We start from the raw sequence: 23,017 nt of genomic DNA, 5'->3' as shown, positions 1-23,017 counted from the left end.
AGGCAGTTACAACAATTACGGAAATAAGCGAAGTAAAGAAATTAAGAAATAAGCTCAAATCAAGGAAATTAACAAGTCAATCAGTCGTGTATTATCAATCAGTTCACAAGCGGTAGATTGGTCAAATTGGTTATGGAAAGATAGCAATAGATAATTAGTCAATGAGAGTTGTTTTCGATAGATGAAAGTTGAACGCTAGCTTGAACAAAGGTGATAGTCAGCAAAGGAAAAATTAAGCGTAGGTCGGGATAAGCGATATAATGCAAAAAGTCTACTTAAACTAGACGTCACTGGGTGACGTGATTTTACCCAAATTCCGAAAGGCGACACTACGAGAATTGTTAATTTGTTAAATTACAGCAAGAGTGAAACTTGAGCGAAAATCGGTAGTTGACAGAATTGACGATAGCTCAGAACGATAGTGATAAGAAAATAATATCGAAATTACGACAAACGGTAATTAGCAAGAGAGATTGACAGTTATATACAATTCACAAATATCGGGAGCTTATACAAGAGAATTATTCACGAGTGAATCGAAAATTTACAACGGTCAAAATTACGATATTACATTAGCAAGGAAATTCGAAATTACAATAACGAGAGAGAATACAAAATTTATGCGATACTAAGAGATTTAGAGGAGGGTTTGCAAGATAAAAATAATACACTAAATACATCTGTTTACAATAAGCAACTTAAGATTACAAAGATGTACGATATTCGGGAAACAAGAAAATATTACAAGGTAATAAGAAATACAGATCAATAATAAGCGAAAGAAACAAAGGTGCGGTAGTATTTAGCGACTTAATCTACGCTCGGCTGTACTTGAAGTAGCTCGATATATGATACAAAAATTCATGCACAAAGCAAATAATACAAAATAAGCGATACGATACAAAGCGATAGGAAATATTAGTAAAGAAAATTCAAGATAGCGATATTAAGAGACGGTAGAAATTACAAAAGCAATTTTAGCATAAAATTACGAGAATTAGAGAAAATTAGAGATACAAAAGATATTTATTTGGTAGTTACGAGGTCGCTCAACGATAAGTTTTCGTAAATTAATTATAGGTATAACGAAATCATGCAGTCGCACGGTGGCTTACAGCACCTCAACGTCCGGGAGCTATGATTCACAAAGATACTGGCATCATTTGATGCAACCAAAACGATAATTAAGATACGATACGAGAAATAGAAAAGAGCGTAACTTCGTAACGATACGATAGAGAGGTAAAAGCTTTACCTTAGTCGGCGACGGTATTAAACAACACTGATTTTAAATCAAAATGAACTTGACGAGAGAAAATTGCAGATAAAGAAAGGAAATGAATTTACGGGAGGGGATTAAAGCTAATGATCAAAACGATAGTGGGTGCGAAAATGATGGAGAAACGGTAGCGATAGCGATTAGTGCTCGCATTTTTGTCCGAATTACCCGACTATCCTGATATGTGTGATACCCGGATCCGCGAGATCTGAAACTTCAAATCCGAATAGTTCGGATATCCAGATAGTTGGAGTTCCTAAGCAGTTCGGATATCCGGATAGTTCGGTTTCTCGAGTAGTTCGAATATCTGCATAGTCCGGCTATCCACTTAGTTCGAGTATTCGGATCGTTCGAATATTTTGTTGGATCGAGTATTCAGATAGTTCAAGTACCCGTATGACTCCAAAGATTAGTCTGAACTCATTCAGGTAATTGGCCGATACCGCGATCGAGGTGATATCTATGAAGGTAGAATACAAAAATTATGTAAAATAAAAAAATAGACAATTCCTTTTCATTGGCCCCACAATTTATTCAAGATTCAGCACAACTACAGTGACCGAACTGGAATCACGACACGAGCAACATTATGAATGACTCCTATTCTGATATAAAAAAACTAGAAGATTGACATTTTCTGGCAGTAAACAGCTTATCTTTGGGCTCACAATATTTCCAGCCGTCAAAAACACTCGTTCGGAGCTTGCCGATGTAGCGGGAATGCATAGATATTGTCGAGCAAGATCTGCCAAAGCGGGATATCGTTTTTCACGTGTCGCCCACCATTTATACGGATTTGAATTGTGGCTGATTTGTGACTCAATGAGGTACATTTCGACCTGAGCTTGGACTGTATGACGCTTTTGCGCTGCCTGAAACAAGAAATCCATAGCTGTTTCGTGTCTTGAGTCTTCTGTTTCGTCCATCTCTTCGTCGACGGAATACCCCTTCACAAACGCTACTACATCTTTTCGAGCTTGTGGAGACTCGACTAGCAAATCTTTATACCGAGGATCTAGGAAACTTGCTATTTGTCTCGCGGTCACCTTATACGCAGGATTATGCTCCAGGTCGAATCTTATCGTCAGCTCGTTTCGCCGAGATGTTTTGAATGATTCCATGAGGTGATCGTCCTCAATCGATTCTTTAAGATGGATGTCACGGAGTTTAAAAACGATTGGTCGGACCATTGACGTTGGCGCGAGTGAATCACTGCACAAAACCGTAGTCGCAACGCAAGGCTAACCTAACGTGAGTACGCTCTGCATGTCATCTCTTTCGCTCTCTTTGTTTTCTTGGTTTTCTGCCGCTCTTTGACTTCGGGCATTCTTTTTACAGAGATTCTTGCATGCGCCTTCCTGCAAGCCCACTCGGGACTTGCAGTTGCTTCTCTCGCTGCCTTGCTGCTTGATTTATCCGGCTTTTCCTGAATCGCTTGGGTGAAGATAACCTTCGCCTGTCAACGGTTTCCTCTGCGCTACGTTCCTGGCTTGATCATCTCGACCAATCAGAAGGCCCTTGCTTCATCCTTACCAGCGGCCTGGCGTTTCAACTTTATTGTCACCGTAACTGCCGCTCCACCTATCGAGCTGCTCATCCACTGCCGAACTGTTCATTTTGTGTCGGTCACTGTCCGACGGCCGACATCCCAACCCACTACACTAGGATCCATGGCGCCAGTTCTATCTGTCCGATCTGTTCGAAAAATGTAGTAAAGGAGGCGATTTTCTGCACCGGTTGCAAGTCCTACCATCATCCCGGCTGCTACCGGAAGAAAACTTTGCAGACCGGCTCCCAGCATTGCTGCCCTGACGTTGCTGTGGAACACGTACAGTCTGGCGCTTCGTTCACGTCCTGCTCATCTGAAGTGCCCGCCGTTGCTCAGCCCACGGCCACCGTCGTCGGCTCGGCCTCCATGGAGGCTCTCTTCCGTCAGCTGAAGGCGGACATGGATCGTCGATTCGACGCTCTGGAGAGTCGGTTTGATGCTCTACCGGCTATGCAGGCACAGATCCATGACAATGCCGCACGGATTAAAGAACTTCAGGCCCAAAATCGCCTGCTGCAGGAGGCAGTCACGGATCTGAGGAGGTTGCGAGAAGCGGATCGAGAAGAGCTCGCCTATGCGACGCGGAGGTCATTATCTCGGGGATCCCTTGTTCCACTGCTGAGGGTATTCGCCCCGCTGTTACTGGGCTAGCTGCTGCGCCTGATGTGCCTATTGACAATGCGGACATTTTCGCCTGTCGGTTTCTGATCCCTCCCTCTAAGGCTCGCAAGGATAGCCCAATTCCACTTGTTGTGCGGCTTTCCTCCAAAGCAATGGCGCTTCGTATTTTGGCTGCTAAAAAGCAGAGAGGGTCGTTGCACACTCTTGACCTACCAGTAATTCCCCTGGGACCCATTTCCACTATCTACGTCCATGAGGCCCTTCCTCGCGAGACTCGTAAGCTGTTAGTTTCAGCCAAGGCCGTCGCGAAGTCTCGTGGCTTCAAGTACGTCTGGCAAAGAGAGGGTGCTATTCTGATCAGGAGGTCTGACGGTGCACATATCCACCGTATCTCTTTGCCCCCTTCACTTGCCGCCTTTGAGGCAAGATTTCCGGCTACTGTTTCCACGTCCGTTTCGGTTGCTCCGGCTATTTCAGCCGACACTCGCAGGACATCCGAAACTCCCTGACGGCTGCATGCGCCACTCGCCACTAGAAGTTTCTCTCCCGGCTAAATTTCGTTTTCGTCTCCACTCTTGACAAGCTTGCTGCCTTCGAGCACACAATTCATCAGTACCTCTTTCGGACTGGAGAGCCCCTTTCTTTTCTTTTCTTTTCTTTCTTTATTTTTCTTCTTTCCTAGTTAGAATGGACACTACGTGCCTCTAGTTTCTTCTTTCGGTTTCTTCATTCTTCGCTATTCCTCAGTCGTTTCTGTTATACATCGCTTTGGGCAAGCTGTAGTCTCAGTTTTAGTCTTAATCTTAGTCTTGTCTAGAATAAGTCTCTAGTTCTAATGTAAGTTTATAAATGCTTCTTGTACTACATTGTACCTCTTTCGATTGACTGTCTCAACCTGTTTCCCAACATCGCTATGGGAATACAAATAAATACTGTCAACTTTCAACTTTCAACCTGCAATGGCCTCAAAACTTTCCGCAAGTTCTCCATTGTCAACCATTCGCGTTCCGAAATTTCCAAGCGTTCGGCGATTGCAGTACTAGTTACTGTTCGATCAGACAGAACATTCATCACAGGATTCCGGTTCATGAGCAGCCTATCCAGCATGGCGTAAGTGCTATCCCATCTGGTAGAGACACTTTGAATCAATTTTAATTTTCTCAAGCAAAGTTGTTCTTGTTTCTTCTCCAGAGCAGTTGAAGTAATATTCGAGTGACGGAAATGACCAACAACCTTGGCAGCTTTTTCACAAATTACAGAAATAGCTTCAATTTTCAACGCTTTCGTAATGCAAAGTTGGAGCGTGTGTGCTGCACAAGTAATACTGTCGTAAATTAATAAATTTTGAGGTCTCTCACCGAGTTCTTCGCATTTGCCGCGCTATCTGTAACGACACCAACATCTTTCCCGACAATCTTCCACTCAGTCATGATACTCTGGAGCTTGGCGGTCAAGTTCACAGCTGTATGCCGCTCGTTCAATTCTTCGGTAGCCAAAGTGAATGATTTTGGTGTCCAAGTTGCATCAAGAAAGTGTGTCGTCACAGTGATGTATGAATTCTGACTTCGAGATGACCAACAGTCTGAAGTCCAAGCCATAGCTGTTGCACCCGACCGACAATTCTAGACTAAGCTTTGCCGAAACTTGATCGTACAAAAGTTGCAATCGGTTTTTTATAGTTTGTTTGCAGGGCACTCTATAATTGGGCTCCACGACCTCCATAAAGTCGCGCAAGCCTTTGCTCGAGATAAACGACAACGGCAACATATCGTTCACAACCACTTTTGTCAAACTTTGACTAATCAACTCGACTCGATCCCGATTACATGGGCGATTCGGTCGAGCACCACCTGCCACAGATTGTACTCGACCACGGTATCTAATAGTAGAACGTGATGTAGGCTGGGCTCTAGCGAAGGTTCCGAATTCACTGTCATTGTTGTGTGAAAGTAATTGATTGTTTTGTCGCGAAGTGGATGGTTGATTGTTGGAAAATGAGTCGTTCGAATCACCAGCAGACTCTACTTCCAAGATTACGCGGGATGTTGACGGTAGGCGAACTGTAGCAGATTCATCGACTTCAATATCCATGGAATCGTCTTGTTCCAGTTCATCAGCATATCTAGTCGCATGAGAGATAGATTACGGTTCAAAAAACATGAATTAATGAATTCTCACAATACCATTGAAAACAGTAATCACGATGGTATTTCAATATAACTGTGAAATCAATTTGTCGAATTAACTATAAAGTCGTTTTCAACAAGTCAAAAAATCTTGGAATACAAATTTTCATCAGAATCCGTTCGATTCTTCTCGAAAGATTTCTGAACGTATAATCAATTGCTCATTGATCAACATGCTAACATCATATTGTACGTAAATTTAGTGGATAAATTTATAGAGTTCAAAGCTCGAAAATGTAGAAAAAATTGATTTAATTATAATATTTTCATTTTTCAGCGATTCGAACTATTATTTTAAAAAACGTGCGTACCTGTTACGTTTCCGAAGAATTTCGTCATCGTCTTCTTGTTCGGCCATATATCCATGTATAGCTTCAAGATGTCTAATTAACGAAGATGTCGATCCTTTTGTTTGTAAAACTTCTTTGCAAAGATTAAACGTGGCTTTAATGCCGAGCTTAGATCGTTCACAATATTTCCACACCAAACTCGTTAAACGCGGCATTGTTGTAATTTCAAAAAGAATTATAATTGATAATTCACGTATCGAACTTAATACGAACACAGAGAATAAGAAAAATTTTACATTCTTCTGTGGGCACTAAGAACTCTAAGAAGCATATGGTAGCCGCGGCGTAGTAAAATGAGCTCGAATACAGTAACACTCATCGTGAAACGATAGAGCTGCTGTATAGAGGACATGCGAAGGGCACGTTTTCGCTGTGTTTTCAGTAGATTTGTGTAGCAAGACTGTTCACTGTCAGACGTTGAAAAGAATAAGTGTCGTGCAAATTTGTAATGCATAATTTCGGGCTTAGAGTTGAAAAGCACAAAGCATTCGTACTCTTATGGATATATATCTGAGTATTCGAACATATTTGAAGAGTTCGGGTAGTTTGGATATTTAGGTATCCGGGTACTCGAACTATCCGAATAGTTCAGATAGCTCGGATCATCGGGCATCGAAGAACTCGAAGTACCCGGATAATCCGGTTGATCGGGTATTCGAGATATCCGAATAATCCGGATAGTCGGGCTTGAAGTGTCGAATGTGTCGGGTCCGGATAGTCCGAATAGGCGAAAAAGTATTAGAGATAATGAGAAGGAACAGGAACGATAGAGGAAGAATACGGAAAGTTGAAGGAAGTCTAAATTAACGAGAGCAAGATATTCTTCGGTATGCTGTCTCCTGGCGGGTTGAGCGTAGAATAGGCAGAGTTCGGAGTCCGGATCAGTGATCTCGCCGCTGTCGTCAAGTGATTCGTCCTCCCCTTCATTGGTCATTCGTTCCCCACCATAATTTGGTCATCCCTCTGGCGAATATCGGCTACGCGTTGTCGACGATTACCGCTAGATGATGCGTAGTTGACACCAACACGTACTTTTCTCCGGCTGCTTCGTTATACTGTCCAGGTGAGTCGGCACCGTTTCTACAGAATCGTTTCTACAGAGCACCGTTTCCACAGAGTTCTTTTCTACAGAGTTCGTTTCTACAGAGAATATTTTCTACACAGTTCGATTCTACAGAATTATTTTAGTTCTATTCGAGTCAACACCGTTTCTACAGAGTTCTTTTCTACAGAATTGCGACACGCAGTTCGTTTCTACAGAATTTAGATTTGGAAGTTCGATTCTACAGAATTCCGTCGTAGATGTTCGTTTCTCATACATTTAATTGTAAATTTCGTACATTTCAATTTTATTCGGTTTAATTTAATTTAATTTAAATTAAATTATTTGACCGCCACTTGTAGAAACGAAATGGACTTGCAGACCTGAATTCTGTAGAAACGATATCTGTAGAAACGAATTCTGTCGAAACGATCCTGCCCCGGCAATTCTGTACAAACGAACTCTGTAGAAACGAACTCTGCAAAAATGATATCTGTAGAAACGATCCTGCCCCGTCCAGGTTGCCTGTCATTGGGGGTTCCCTTGACGTAGGCAGGTACGTAGGCTACCTCCGGAAAGTTACCGGATGAAGTGCAACTCCTCATTGTTTGCCTCCACCGGCTTCGTCGTCTAGGCAGTGGCCTTCTGCCCACGATATGTCACGAATACCATGCAGTCACACGGCGGCTTACAGCACCTCATCGTCCGTAGACCATGACTCACAATGATTGTAGCCCTTACTGACAGGAAGGCTGCGTCGATCCTCAGAACGAGGGCTTTATCAACTCGGGATAGTGTTTTGGGTTCGGTCCGCCTCCTGGCCGGTGAGTCGGTGGACGACAGGCTGCGGTCTGCCCTTAATGTCGAACTTACGGCATCTGAAAACGTAGGCATTCAAAGTTGTACGGGAGATTCATGTTTACGGAACGGTAGTTGAGTTCGTCGGTAGCTGGAACTGTAGTTTTCGGTAGTTGTCGACCACTCGGTGAATCAAAGAAACGTGTTGATCCCTCGATGATCGTGGTTACGGTACCTGTTTAGCTTGCGCCGAAGCGCGGGATTACAAAATTTATACAGAAAATATTAGTATCTAGTATTTTTCGCCTATATCGTATCGAGCTTGCTTGGAGTACCCCGCCAGGGACGCGTTTCCGGTAGTTTCCTTCAGATTTTTAGCCTTGTAACGAGCCATTCTGAAATGCCACGTTACAACTCCACCCCCCCTGGGGGAGACCGGGCAGGTCTTTTGCCTAGGTAAAGTTACGAAGCCTCTAGTTTTTCTTTTATACGATACTGACCTGTATACTAGCGAATAAGTGTTTTTGTTGTTAGTTTCCAACAACAGCGAAAAGATAGCAGTAAAGAAAAGGTTAGCTTAGAGCTAAAGAAAAGCAAAGCTTCGGTAATTTCCACGAGATACTAGTGAGTGCTACTTTGTAACGTTAGAGAAGGTAGACGGTAGAGAAAAGATAAACAATTTGTAACGCTAGATAAAAGAGAACGATTTGTAACGCTAGAGAAAAGAAAAGAGAAGGTTGCCAATTTGTAACGTTAGAAAAAGATAAGCTACAAGGGTGCCAGTTTGTGACACTAGCTAAAGAATCGCACTCAAAATTGAGTCGATTTGTAACGTTAGACAAGGTAAGAGATCACACAAAAAAAATGCGTCAGGTAACTTGGTCGAGTACATCAGAGTACAGTAGATTTTGGTTGTTTTTGTTGAAGGAATTTTTCTGTTACAGTTAGTGACTGTTTTGCGAAACTTCAGTTGATATAAAGGACATTTTAAATGGTTTCGAAAAGATAAACGAGAGGTTAAATTTTGAAGATACGAACGAGAATGAACGATTAAACGCTGACGGAATAAGTCAGAATCGAAGTTTTTTCACGGTAGCTCAAGACGGTAGAAAGTGGTTTTTAGTTCACGTTGATGTGATCGTTTGAATTTACACGGTAGCTTAAGACGGTAGAAAGTTTTCACGGTAGCGGGAGATTTTTGACGGTAGAGAATTTAAGTTTTTTTTTTTTCGTGAAGCGAAGGTCGAAATGAAATTTTGAATTAAACGGGCCGAAAGAGCATTTAGAAGATATTTTTTCATTCAATTGCTGAAGCCTACGGACCTAGACGATCTCGGCGGTCATACGGTCCGATTGGCGTGTTCGGTTGTGTCTTTCGTGGCCGAGTCGCGTGCCTCTCATAAAAATCAAGCGCCCAGGATGCGCGGCATTTCGGGCACTCTGACTTTGTCACGCCTTTTTCCCCGCAGCCGAAACAGTAGCGGCGCTTTGGCTTCGTACATTACCTTGCGAGGTGACCGACCTCGTCGCAATTCCGGCAAGTCCTTGGGTCCGGTTGTTCGGGTCGTTGCGTCTTCGGCGCTGTTGCGGCCGTTTCCGGTAGAGTCGAAGGCGTGTCGGCGGTCTCCGGTCGTGACGAGCCGGCCTACGTGGAAAAGGAAAAGTCTGGCGAGGCGGATCGGAGTGGCACTGGGTCCGGGGAAATTTCCTCCGTGACCATCGGTTCGGCGAAGGTGACCGTGAGTAGCAAAACAAGGGGGATTCTGCGTAGAAATACCTACTGTACCGGCAAAGCACCCTCCCCCCGCCGCCGCCCAGCCCGGACGCAAACCCATCAAGGTTATCCCCACTCCGGCGAGCCGTCAGCGTTCTGCGTTACCATCACTTTGAGTCTTGTCGGTAAGGGGTTACCATCGTTTTGATCCTTGTCGGTAAGAAATCCCCTAGATTGGCGTGCCGGTCGGTAAGAAATTCCCTAAATTGACGTGCCGGTCGGTAAGAAATCATGCCGGTCGGTAAGAAGTGCTCTGTCAGTTACCATAGATCTTACCCTTACCATGCTTATCGAGCGTGATCGAGCGGGATCGAGAATCTGCCTTACCGAGCGCAACTGCGAACCCTCAAACGTTCGAGCGCACCCCTGTGAATCCTCCAACGTTCGAACAAGAATCGTCGCACGTGTCGCGTTGATAGCTTCCAGAAAGTTCTAGAAGATTCTCCAACGATCGAGAGGTTTCGAGGCGGAAGTCCGACGTTGGGGAGGCTTACGCAATGACTCCAACAAGTTTCGACTTGACGTCAAGCAGCCCGAGGTCGAAGGATTGCAGTGCGACGTTGAATACGACGACCCTGAACGAATTCTCGGAATTTTAGGCTGACAAACAGTTCTCGGAATCGGTCGACGAGTTTCGACTTGACGTTGAAAGGCTTGCGTCCATCGGTTTTCGGTGCAACGTTGAATTCTGGAAGGTTCCGGAGCCGTGAGAAAGATAACCTGCGACCCTGAACCGATTCTCGGAATCTTAGGCAGACAAACAATTCTCGGAATCGTCCGACGAGTCGCGACTTGACGTCGAGAGGCCTGCGTCCATCGGTTTTCGGTGCAACGTTGAATTCTGGAAGGTTCTGAGCGCTTGGTGGGAGAAATATGGTATAAAAGCCTGAATTTTAGAACGTTATTCTCACAACGATTCTTCAACTCTCATGAAGAGAACCTCCGACAAAGCACAACTACGCCGGCGAATTGATCTGTTCTTAAAAAATCTTGAAGACTTGAAAAAAATCGTTCATCAAAAATCTGAACTTAACAAAGTGACAAAGAAGTTGGAAAGTTTGAAATTGTGAAAAAATTAACACCAACAATGGATTTCACAAAATTAAACCAAATTGGCAAACTGCAAGAATTCCTACCAACGAGGAAGCTATCCGACTTGGAAGTGTTAAAAAATTACCGAATCACAAGTGTCAGGAGGATACAGACTCGATTTGGTCAACGGGTGGTCGTCGATGTCGATGCGATGTTCAGCGTCTTTCTCCCGGCACGCATGGCGAAGGTACTCTGCGAGGACGACGGTCTGATGCAGAACTTGGTGCAGGCTGTCGAGGAGGATCGCTTGCTGCTGAAGTATCTGGGCGGCCAGTATAACCCGGTGGAATTCACCGATGCGTCGACTCCCGAATAAGTTTGCACTTAATTTAAATTTTAGACATTTAAGCAAAATTATGTGCATTATTGTTTTAAAGAATATATTTTTTTACAAAATTACAAAGTACTACTACTACTACGACTGTACTACGACTGTACTACTACTCCACACATGATTATAATGAGGGGTCTGTCGAAAGCTGTTACATTGATCTGAAACACACACAAACACAACAAAAACTGTAACTTTAGAAAATTTGAATATACCCTAGAATCACGTAAGTTTTGTAGTTTTCATTGTAAAATAAAGAAACCAATTCATCGAACTTAGTATAAAAGTTATCACACCATTGTCCAAATACTTAAAAAAAAAATTTTATCAGTGAACGAACGAATTATGTAAAAAATTATAATATAACTTTATCTTACACTTTGAGGAATAACCACGAACCATCCCCCACTCTTTCCAAGCGGGCTGTCACACCCGCTTGGTAAACAAAAATATCGTTTCGGTCCCCATCGCCATAGATCATAATGGCAAGTTGAACCGATCGAACGAGGAAGCCTCGAGGTAGGTGCTCAGCCCATTCTCGAGGCACTTTCACGTTCGGTAGAATGTGGACATACTCCATTTCTGAGAAAAAAAATAATTCCGTTAGATATCCAAAGTCTTGATTGCCCATCACACACAGACGAAAAAATTTCGATATTCTGATAAAACTCACCGATATTTTTTATTTTTATTTTGAAACGATTTTTTTTTTTAATTCCCGGGGGAAAAAAATCTGAAAAAAGGCACACACGTTAAATTATTCCTCTTCGTTCAAGTAAAATCCAAAGTTGTTGCACATAAACGTTAAAAACTTTATAACTGCATTGATTTCGATCACCCACCTTGACACTTTGACAGTTCGACTGCGAATGATTTCATCAGGCTTATGGAGCACCCCACTCTTCGTGCAGCTTCATCAAGTGTTTAGGTTCACAATTAAACCTATATGAAATCTCGAAGTGGTTGACACTTGTCGGTTGCGTTTGTAAATTACCGCTGTCTTACTCTGCTCTACTGAACAAGTGCAGAGGTCTCGAAATCGTAAACCTGACACCACTGGCAAAGTAAAAACATCCTCATCGCGCGCTCAGAGAACGATATCTACTAATACTATTGCACTACCACAGCTCTGTCTTGTACATGAAGCGCGTGAAACTTCATCGTCGAGTTCCAAGAACTGTCTTACCATCTTACACGAGCAGCAGATTCGCTCGAAAAAGATCTCAAAATTTTCGTTAAAGAATATTGTTCGCTAAGGTTCGATGATATGTGTCAGTCACGATGTACCATAAAAGGGACCGCGTTGGCGTAGAGCAATCATTACGAAGCAAGCTTTGCAACGATAACTCTTGTCAAGTGTGCGATTGAGGAAGAAACAAACATGGATTCCGAAAGGTGTTTGAAATTGATAAAAATCATGGAGACGGCGTTCAAGATTTTGAGCGAGAAATCTTCACCGGCCGAGGTTCAAAAATGGATGCGATTTGCAACCCAAAATACGAGGCTTCTGAACAAAATTTTACGGAAGAACGCCTCGACGGTCGGGGAGAAGACACGGATTTTGACAACGATCGGAATATTGAAATCGTTGACTGCAAAACTCCAACAGTTTCAAAAAGTAGGCGACGGATTACAAAGCCGACGGCGGAGCAATCCAGTAAAATGGGAAGATTTGGAGACGGCGTTCAAGAGTCGAATTAAAACGGGTGCTGTAATAAATCTGCAACGCAAGGATTTGGGTGTGTTTTTGAAAGATGCCAAACACCTGGTCGTTGCAAGACTCAAGAACATGCTACGTAAGACGGAAAGTTTGAAAGCCAACTGTGTTTTATCGTGTAAATTTAGTATTACAAAAAACGCTGAAATTATGGAAGACATTAAATTTTTCAACACCAAAAATCAAGTTATCCTCCAACCAACGGACATACATGGGTGGTTCGAAGAGAATGTCAAGCAGAAAGTGATGGCCAAGGTGGAAGACTTCCAAGAAAAAGACTCTGGCTGGTCTTCGACTGAAATCATCAATTTGACTGTGAATATCAACAAGTACGTGCCACTACGAGGAGGTGTGTTCACATATACACCACTACCCAAAGATATTCAAGATAAGAAGACCGTTGTCAACATCCGTAACAGCGACTCGTATTGCTTTCTTTGGTCGGTCACCGCAGCCCTCTTTCCAGTCAACAACAATCCTAGTGTAATCACTTCGTATCCGCAATTCAGCTCAATGCTACGGTACGATGGCTTGAATTTTCCAATGTCCTTGGATCAAATTCCAAAATTTGAAAAACTCAACGATCTTTTGATTAACGTTTATGGTATAGATTGTACTGAGAAGCAAAAGCATAGTGAAATTGTGCCCGTTTATTTGAGTCGACACAAGTCTGATAAACCTACAATCCATCTTTTAATGTTAGAGACTGAAATTGACAATGATGATGATGATGATGACGATGATCGTACGGAAAATTACACAAAGAACAGAAGAATACACCATTTTGCATGTATTCGAAATTTATCACGATTACCAAGTTCTCAAATTTCAAAACGTGCACATCAGACTTGGTTATGCGATAGGTGTCTGTCACACTTTCAATCTGAAAGATGTTTGTTAAAGCACAATGTAGATTGTCTCAACTTAAAAAAAACTAAAGTTATTTTACCGACAGAAGAGGACAAGATTCTCAAATTAAAAAATTTTAAATACAAAGAAACTGTTCCATTCTGCATTTACGCAGATCTAGAATGTCTACTGCAACCCACTCTTAAAAGTCTTGGGGAAAACAGAACAATTTATCAAAAGCATACGCCGTACAGCATAGCCTATTATCTATTATTAGAGAAATTGGCACATTCGTTAGAAACTTATTTCAAAACTGTTGTACCAATGGAACCGCTTAATTTCCATCAAATCAACGAATTTAGTCCGGCAACAGTGTGTCACATTTGTGAAAAACCGTTTACGCTCGAAGACGTCAAACATCGTGATCACTGCCATTTCACTGGAAAGTATCGTGGTGCTGCTCATCGAGGCTGCAACCTGAATTATCAAAACTCACATACAATTCCTGTGATATTCCACAATCTATCGGGTTATGATTCACATTTTCTAATTAAAGCGTTGGCTACATCGTTCGAGGGCACAATACAGTTTCTACCCGTAAACAAAGAAAAGTACATTTCTTTTACAAAATATGTCAAGGGAACAGATGTAAAATTTAGATTCATAGATTCGTTCCGCTTTATGCCCAGTAGTCTTGAGAAGTTAGCAACGTATCTGGGTGATGATCAAAAATCAATTACACGAAAGTTTTGCCATAATTTAGATAAATTTCAGTTATTGACTAGAAAAGGTATTTTTCCGTATAAGTATATCGATAATTGGGGGAAGCTTGAGGACAGACGATTACCGACCAAACCACAATTTTATTCGAGTTTAAACGATCGGGATATATCAGACGACGACTATGCACGTGCATGTGAAGTTTGGCAAACTTTTAACGTTCAAACTTCAAACTTTGGGAGAGTATTCAGATTTATATCTACAAACAGACGTATTCTTACTGGCTGACGTTTTTGAAAATTTTCGACAAAATTGTTGGACAACTTACAAACTGGACCCATTACATTACTACACAGCGCCCGGTCTGTCGTTTGATGCAATGTTAAAGTGTATCGGCATCGAGCTCGAGCTTCTCACTGATATAGATATGATTATGTTTATAGAAAAAGGTATCCGAGGTGGTGTGTCACAGTGTTCGAACAGATACGCAAAAGCCAACAACAGATATATGGGAGAAGCATTCGATCCACAAGTCGGAGAATCTTATCTCATGTACTTCGATGTTAACAATTTGTACGGTACTGCTATGAGCTTCGCTCTACCATACAGTTCCTTCGAATGGGTATCAGACTTCAGACAATGCGACGTTCTTACCATCTCGGACGATGCGGAGTTCGGTTACATATTAGAGGTAGATTTGGAATATCCTGCGGAACTGCATGAAATGCATAAAGATTTACCACTGTGTCCGGAGCACTACATACCTCCGATCTCAAGTACTATGCAACCGAAATTGACAACCACGCTACTTCCCAAACAAAACTGTGTTATTCATTACCGTCTTTTGAAACAATGCTTACAATTAGGTCTGAAGTCAGATTTGAATACTGATTTACGGAAAAAATCGAACAACAAATTTGAAAAAAACTTTTATAAATTAATGAACAACGCAGTTTTCGGTAAAACAATGGAAAATGTTAGGAAGTATAGAGATGTCAGGCTGATCGCGAAATGGGACGGAAGATACGGTGCTCGAGCTACTATAGCTAAACCAAATTTCCATAGCTGCACCATTTTTGATGAAGATATGGTAATAGTCGAATTAAAGAAAACGAAAGTCAAACTAAATAAACCTTTGTATGCAGGTTTCTCTATCCTGGATCTTTCGAAAACTCATATCTACGATTTTCACTACAATTATATTAAGAATAAATTTGGCAACCAAGCAAAATTAATGTACACTGATACAGATAGTTTAGTATATCACATCACCGTCCCCGACGTATACCAGTGTATGAAAGTGGACTTGCATAAATTCGACACATCTGATTACTCAATCGATAACGCTTACGGAATGCCTTTATCAAATAAAAAAGCCTCGGCTTGATGAAGGATGAAAACAACGGTCGAATAATGTTAGAATTTATAGGATTAAGAGCAAAGTTATATTCATTCAGGGTCTTGGGAGATAAGAACGACAAAAAACGTGCTAAAGGGGTTAAGGCATCAACGTTGAGAACAATAAATTTTAATGATTATTTGGAATGTGCTTTTCAACATGAAAATTTGATCAAAAGTGAGAATTTATTCTTGAGTCAAAAGCATGAAGTTTATACTGTAGAACAGAAGAAGGTAGCACTGAGCTGGAATGACGACAAGCGGATCGTGTTTCACAACACGACCGACACGCTTCCGTGGGGCTATAAGCCTGGACCTTAGCGTATACGTTTGAGCTTTGTAATTACCGTATCGTAATCTATAGGTTATGAAATATAATTGTACAACGTTGTATATAATTATATAGGATGTAAAATAAAGACACATGCCTATTTGCAATAGAATCTCATTTATTCAATAATGATGTTACACGTCAGATTCATTTATCCAACTGTTGTGTGTACTGTCAAAACCTAACCATTTAACATATAATTTCTTTCCACGCTTTTTGAGAACCTTCTCCACGAGATAGATGTCCGGATGTTCAACCTTGAGGAGCTCCTGTTCGTAGAAACCGCCAGCGATGGGTTGATTTTGATAGTTTTTGAGCTTGTACGTGAGGGGATGAGTACTTTCCACTCGGCTTATTATAAATATTTCAGTCGTCCAATTGGGAGTATAACCTTTCTCGAAGACGTTTTTGAATTTGCTGATTCGGACTTTGTCGCCAGTTCTGAACTTTGTCGGTTTGATAGGTATCGCTCGAAGCCCTCCGTACGCCTGCCGTAATAATTGCCTCTCGTTCACAACCGTGACGTCCGATGGTTTCATTCGTATGGTTCGGTGTTTGGTGTTGTTGTAAGCCAATACCAAATCAGATAAGATGTCGAGCCACTTGTAGCTTCCTTGCATGCTGAATTGTGTCCACATTTTGCTTTTCAGCGTACGATTGAAACGTTCACAGATCGAAGCCTTCAAATTACTGGACGTGGAGTAAAGTTTGACTCCATAGCGTGTCATAAGAGATCCGAATTTTGAGTTGTAAAATTCCGTTCCTGTGTCGACGTGTAATTTTTTCGGTACACGTCCTTGAACAAGCACAGATTCCATCGCCTTTGTAACATCATCCCCGGACTTGCTCTTCATCGGTCCAGCCCACGCATACTTTGAAAAAATATCAATGACTGTGAGCATGTACTTGTAGCCTTTGTTTTGTCCAGCGTACGAAATCATATCAACAAGATCCGCCTGCCAGGTCTCCTCGATGCCACGCACATCTACACGACGACGTGGGTAATTCCGGCGTGCAGGCTTATGCAGTTCCGTCACCAGCGCTAGCTTTTCCCCGTTCATCTTCCAATGCTCTCAGTCTGGTATCCAATTTGGAAAGAATTCCAGCGTTTCGAATCGACAGGTCTCTGCCTGTTCTAAAATCTGTGTCGAAGGTGTCCAAGGCTTTCCCTGTGGTGGTATCCAATGCTTTGATCATTTGATCAAGATTGTCGAGTTGTTTTTGCAGCAAGTGGAATTTACGACGAAAGATTTTCAAAGTTACAGCATTGTTTGGCTCCACGGGGTCAGCTACATTGCATAGTCTTTTGTTGCGTATATCGTAGTGCCCATCCGCTGTTACGTGAAATCCGACACCCGGAGGACCTCGAGTGCTCGCAGCTGTGTTTTTGTTCAGCTGACGTCCAAACACGTCGACGCTCATCTCGTAAATGATTGCAGAAACGGCGTGAGTTGATTAATAAATAATTCCAGCTTCCCGCAATTCTTCGAGAATCGACATAATTCCGTTGTTGTGACTTGTATTCCAAGCCGCTTGAGATGCCGTAAGCAAACGAAGACGTTCCACCAACTCGTTTGCGTCGACCCAGAAAATATAATCTGTTTTAACACCCTGTCGTGTAACCCAAGCCTAAGGTAGCAAAACACCTTTGCCCGTAAGCTTCGATGACGATGGTGATGATGTATTGATGTTGAGCAGCTTTGCAATTAGGTGCTTGAATTTGGCGCTGGGGGTGTTTCGGATAGGCTCGGTGGCGCTGTAATACTTTCTGTGAGCATTTGTTGCGAGAAGGATGTTCTTGTAATTCTTCTTGTCGTTGGGGGTAACGTGAACGCTGTTCGGCATCTTCTTGAACAACAACTCCAGCAGACCTTGAGTTTTCGGGTAGACTGTACTCCCTATGCGAATGGAATTGCGCTCGAAGCTTATCGGTGAGTCACCAACCATCAGCCCGGCGGTAGAAAGGTTCCGTACCCCGTATAAAGTATCCAGCTCGTTCTGTCTGTTTTTATCCTCGAGCGTTCTAAGATATTCATCTTCCAATCCTGCAGATGACTCTGTGATTGTTTGATCCTCTTCCTCTGCAGTTGCAAAAGAATATTCAGCTTCAGATTCCATTTCGTTCTTCGGTTCATCCGTCGTTTCAGTTTTGATTTCTTCCTTCACCTCCTGCTTTACAGGTTTCGTGTCTCGAGAGACGTTGACTCATTCCTGCAGCGGGGTTACCATAGGTTTGAAGACATCCTTCATTGTTTCCTGCAGCGACTTTTTTCCCGTCTTGAGGATTTTATGCTTCCGTCGAATTGCATTACTCGCTTGAGCAATACGGCGCAAGACTTCTTTTTCCTTCCGAATTTCCTACATGTTGACACAATTAGCTCAGCAACGCTGCTGTTTCGTTTCCCTCGATGACCGTGTACTTTATTGCTTTGTCATGTTTATAAAATTGTCGAATCCCTTCCTATATCGACCGTTGTCGAGCTCTCGATCCTTGTCGATCACGAGGAACCCATATTTGTCACCGTTCCAGCATGCCACACACAAGTCTTTAAACTCTGTGTACGTCATATCGGTGTTTACGTGATCGTTGTATACGTGTCTCAGGTTCATTTCGTCTTGTTTGAATAAGACCAGTTGGTTAGTGTTATCGCGTACGAGATGCTTGGGGATCCGCGCGTACGTCTGACAAAGATAGAAACAGTCTACGTCATGATGTCTACCCATACAAAAGTATGCGCGTACGTTGTCCTGCTTCTGGCACGCTACGTCATCGAATATCATGATTGAGTCAGGTTGCGTCTCGTTCGGTGCGATGACGTGCTCATGCTCGTCAAAGGGGAAGTATTGAACACCGTCGACGCTTTCAAGCACTTGACTGAGAAACTTGTATTTCGGTTGATTGAGAGATTTTGAGTAAACGTACAGGTTTTCAAACCGCAAACCGTTCGGATGCGTTATAAGTGAGAACAATGCGTTGGTTTTGCCACAGTTAGAAGGTCCACAAAATACCGCACGTACACTACTCGGTAACAGTTCACCGTGGCGTTTTTTCGGCTTTTCATTTTGCTGCGTATATTTGTCAAAGTTCACCACAGGTAGCTTGATCGATTGTGTCTCAAACTTCATCTCGAACGTGACTGCTCGATTTTCTATAAATGCATCGTTTATAAGGACTTTCCCTCAGTCGAAGAGCGAACATGATTGTTCACACACGCGATCGTAAGCGATCCTCGAAAAAACGATCACGTGGGAGAGGATTAGTGAATAGCATCATCAACAAACTCCCGATCCAGCTGCATGTTCCCGGTTACCAATACTGCGGTCCTGGTACAAAGTTAACGAAAAGACTCGCGAGAGATGATCCCGGTATCAATCCTCTCGACGCAGCGTGTAAGGAACACGATATAGCATATTCGAAAAATCGTGAAAATCTCGAGGCTAGAAACGTCGCGGATAAAATATTAGCCGAGAAAGCCTGGAAACGGGTTTTAGCAAAAGATGCAAATTTAGGTGAAAAAGCAACCGCTTGGGCTGTAGCGAACACGATGAAGGTTAAAACAAAGTTAGACATGGGTTGTCGAAAATCCAAGAGCGTTCCCTTGAACAAAATCATACGCGCGGCATAGCAATCCATGATACCGAGCCACAACGCGAAAACAAGCATCAAATCTGCACTGAAAGGTGCTCGAGAAGCTGTGAAAAAAGAAGGTGGTAAACATAACGTGCGATCACCGCGCATTCTACCGGTACCCTCAAAAGTTGGTGGATTTCTACCTTTTCTCATACCTATTTTTGCCGATCTAAGCGCTACGGGTGCATTAGCGGGAGGTGCTGCGGGTATAGCAAAAGCTGTGAACGATGCGAGCGCGGCTAAACGAGAATTAGAGGAAAGTAAACGGCACAACAAAACAATGGAAGCGCCCGCATTAGGTAAAGGTCTCCATCTTAAACCGTACAAGGAAGGTTTTGGTCTTCATCTTTCAAAAAACTAAACGTGACGCTACCACGCCGAGCGTTAACCAATTGGGATTTGTTGAAATATGCAAAACTTATGAAAATTCCGTATTTCCGAGGTGTCTTCATGCGAAACGAAATGCCCAAAAACGGACCGCGTAAAAACGAGGCAGCCGTCGTCAATCTTGACGATGAAGACGGTCCTGGGACACACTGGGTTGCGAATAAGAAACGTGGCAACGATGTCATCTATTTCGACAGTTTCGGTCATCTTCAACCTCCGTTGGACCTCGTGCAATATCTCGGCGTTGGTAGTGTAAAATATAACGATGAAAGATATCAAGATTACGGTACGTTCGATTGCGGACACTTGTGTATGAAATTTCTGAGCGGTCAGCTATATAAAAGTCGTACATAATTGAGTGAAGGCAGTCTAACACTTGCAGCCATGGATGATTCGTTTACGTTAACGATATCGGGAACGTCTTCGATTCTCAAAGCGCAATATTTCCCCCCGATCGAACTTGCTTCAGACAAAAATTACACTCTCGGTCTCGTTGAATTGTTAACCTTCAATTCCATTCCCAACGTTGACGCTGGCCACAATAAATTGTACATAGGTGATAAGGTAGTCACCATATCTACCGGCAGCTATGAAATTGAGGATATCGAAAAGTGTGTTCAAGACGCTGTGAAGAATACAGACATTGAAATCAGCATCAAACCTAACAATAATACGTTATGCAGCGAAATCAAATGTAACCACGTCGTGAATTTTGAGCCTAGTGATTCTATTGGTCAGCTTCTTGGATTCACACCGCGTGTATTGACGGCTAACCAAACTCACCAATCGGATATGCCTGTAGCTATTCTCAAGTTCAACGCGTTGCGAGTCGAATGTAGCATTACAACGGGTGCCTACGTCAATGAGCGCAAAGTTCATACTATTCACGAATTTTTCCCCATCGTTCCACCGGGATATAAGATCCTGGAAGTGCCGTCGCACATCATTCATCTTCCGATCACCGTAAAGACCATAGATCACATACAGCTTCGGTTAGTAGATCAAGACGGAGACTTGGTTAATTTTCGCGGAGAAGTTATAACTGTGAGACTGCACATCAAATCGCAATAAAATATGGGTATTGTATATAACAGATTACCCAACAAGAGTTATATTAGTAAGGCGGCATGTCCCGATCAAGTCAGTCATCGATCGATTCCCTAACCGTTAACACGTCAAAGCGTAGAATTCCCGATAGCTCTGGGTCTAAAAGTGACACCTTTTGGAAGAGGAATTTCCAACGAATAAAACTACGGTTCTGCTGTTTCGTTGTCTGCTACGTACCATGGAGGAGGAAATCTTGAGCATTCAAACACCCGTCGCCTTAGATGAGTCGATCGCTCACCAAGAAATACATGCACACAAGCCGTATGCGTCATCAACTTTTAACAACAGCGACGAGATTCGCATCACCGTTCAGCATCAGGATTTATGCATATTACCAAGCAAGAGTTCGTTGCATATCTCGGGAAAATTGGTCAAATCAGATGGCAGTCCAGCAGCGGTTACAACCCTGGTCAACAATGCCATCTGCCATCTGTTCGAAGACGTACGGTACGAGCTAAACGCTGTAGAGATTGACAAATGCAAAAACGTTGGTCTAACCAGTCTGCTGAAGGGTTTCGCTTCGCTCAACCCTGGTCAGAGTTGGCTTATGGAAAACGCTGGATGGCTCGATGTTCGAGAAACGAAAAAATTAACTGACGCCGACGGTAACTTCGATGTGGTTATTTCCTTGAGCATGATATTGGGCTTTGCCGAAGACTATCGCAAGATCATCGTCAACGCCAAGCATGAGCTGATTCTCACAAGATCAAAGAGCGATTCAAATGCCATTGTTCAAAAACAAGACGAAGACTTTCGAGTCGTGATCGATTAAGTGGAATGGTTAGTACCGTACGTGAAGCTTTCGAATCAACGAAAAATCGCTCTGTTGAATTTCATCGAGAAAGATACACCTGTCTCCATGAGCTTCCGCAGTTGGGAGATGTACGAATATCCTCTGCTACCGGCAACCACGAAGCACGTGTGGACTGTAAAAACGTCCACTCATTTGGAGAAACCGCGATTCTTTATTCTCGGTTTTCAAACGAATCGAAAAAACAAAGCCGACAAAAATGCCAGCCACCTTGATCACTGTAACATGACCGACGTCAAACTCTTCTTCAATTCCGATTATTATCCGTACGGTAACCTGAACCTGGACATGAGTCATAATCGCTTCGCACTGCTGTACGAGATGTATGCCAACTTCCAGGCTACGTACTACGGCAAGGAACCCGAACCTTTGTTGACAAAGAGCGAATTTCCACAGTACGAACCTCTGATATTCATCGACTGTTCGAAACAAAACGAGGCTCTGAAATCTGGACCGGTTGACATTCGTATCGAATTTGAGGCTAAAAATAACTTTCCCGCCGGTACATCTGCCTATTGCTTAATTTTACACGATCGTATAAACGAGTATAATCCGCTGAGTGGTGGGGTGAGAAAATTGGTATAAAAACCTTGAAGGTTGCGATTTTCGATTCAGTCTTATTCACGATGGAGTTCATAGTTGACGTGGAAGGATTCAACAGACCAGGCTCTGGTTTTACACCAAAAGAGTTGGCAGTTATATCAGTCAACGAAGAAACTAACCCGTCAATTTTTCTCTTCCAACCGCCGTACGATTGGAATTCTTTACTCGCTCCGTTTAAGAGCGAAAATTTGTGGCTGTCACGGAATTATCACGGGTTATCCTGGGAAGGCGGTGATGTACCTCTCGAGAAGCTTAATTTCACCGTCGAATGCGTGTCGCCGCGTGACGCGTCAACGGTTTACGTAAAAGGATTGGAGAAGTAGATTTGGCTGCAGAAAGTTCTAGGCGAAAACGTTGAAGTTGTCGATCTGATGGATTTGGGTTGTCCGTTGTTGCAAAAATTGAACAAAATGTCAGATACTAAATTGATCTGTACACATC

At 42.8% G+C, this 23,017-nt stretch overlaps 1 protein-coding gene and 1 long non-coding RNA gene across 2 annotated transcripts; both read left to right on the top strand.

The window, feature by feature from the left end:
* Positions 1-15,848: 15,848 nt before the first annotated feature.
* Positions 15,849-21,101, top strand: LOC124411472. The gene is made up of 3 exons (XR_006929669.1): positions 15,849-16,070; positions 19,291-19,297; positions 21,089-21,101. It is a non-coding gene; the product is annotated as an uncharacterized LOC124411472 (long non-coding RNA).
* Positions 21,102-21,340: 239 nt separating this feature from the next.
* Positions 21,341-21,934, top strand: LOC124410957. The gene has a single exon (XM_046889708.1). It carries the CDS (start codon positions 21,341-21,343, stop codon positions 21,932-21,934), a length of 594 nt encoding a protein of 197 aa, XP_046745664.1.
* Positions 21,935-23,017: the final 1,083 nt, after the last annotated feature.

Source organism: Diprion similis, chromosome 10, assembly GCF_021155765.1.
Source record: "Diprion similis isolate iyDipSimi1 chromosome 10, iyDipSimi1.1, whole genome shotgun sequence".
Taxonomy (NCBI): domain Eukaryota; kingdom Metazoa; phylum Arthropoda; class Insecta; order Hymenoptera; family Diprionidae; genus Diprion; species Diprion similis.
Note: the sequence above shows the minus strand (reverse complement) of the source record. Positions and strands in the feature narration are given on the sequence as shown.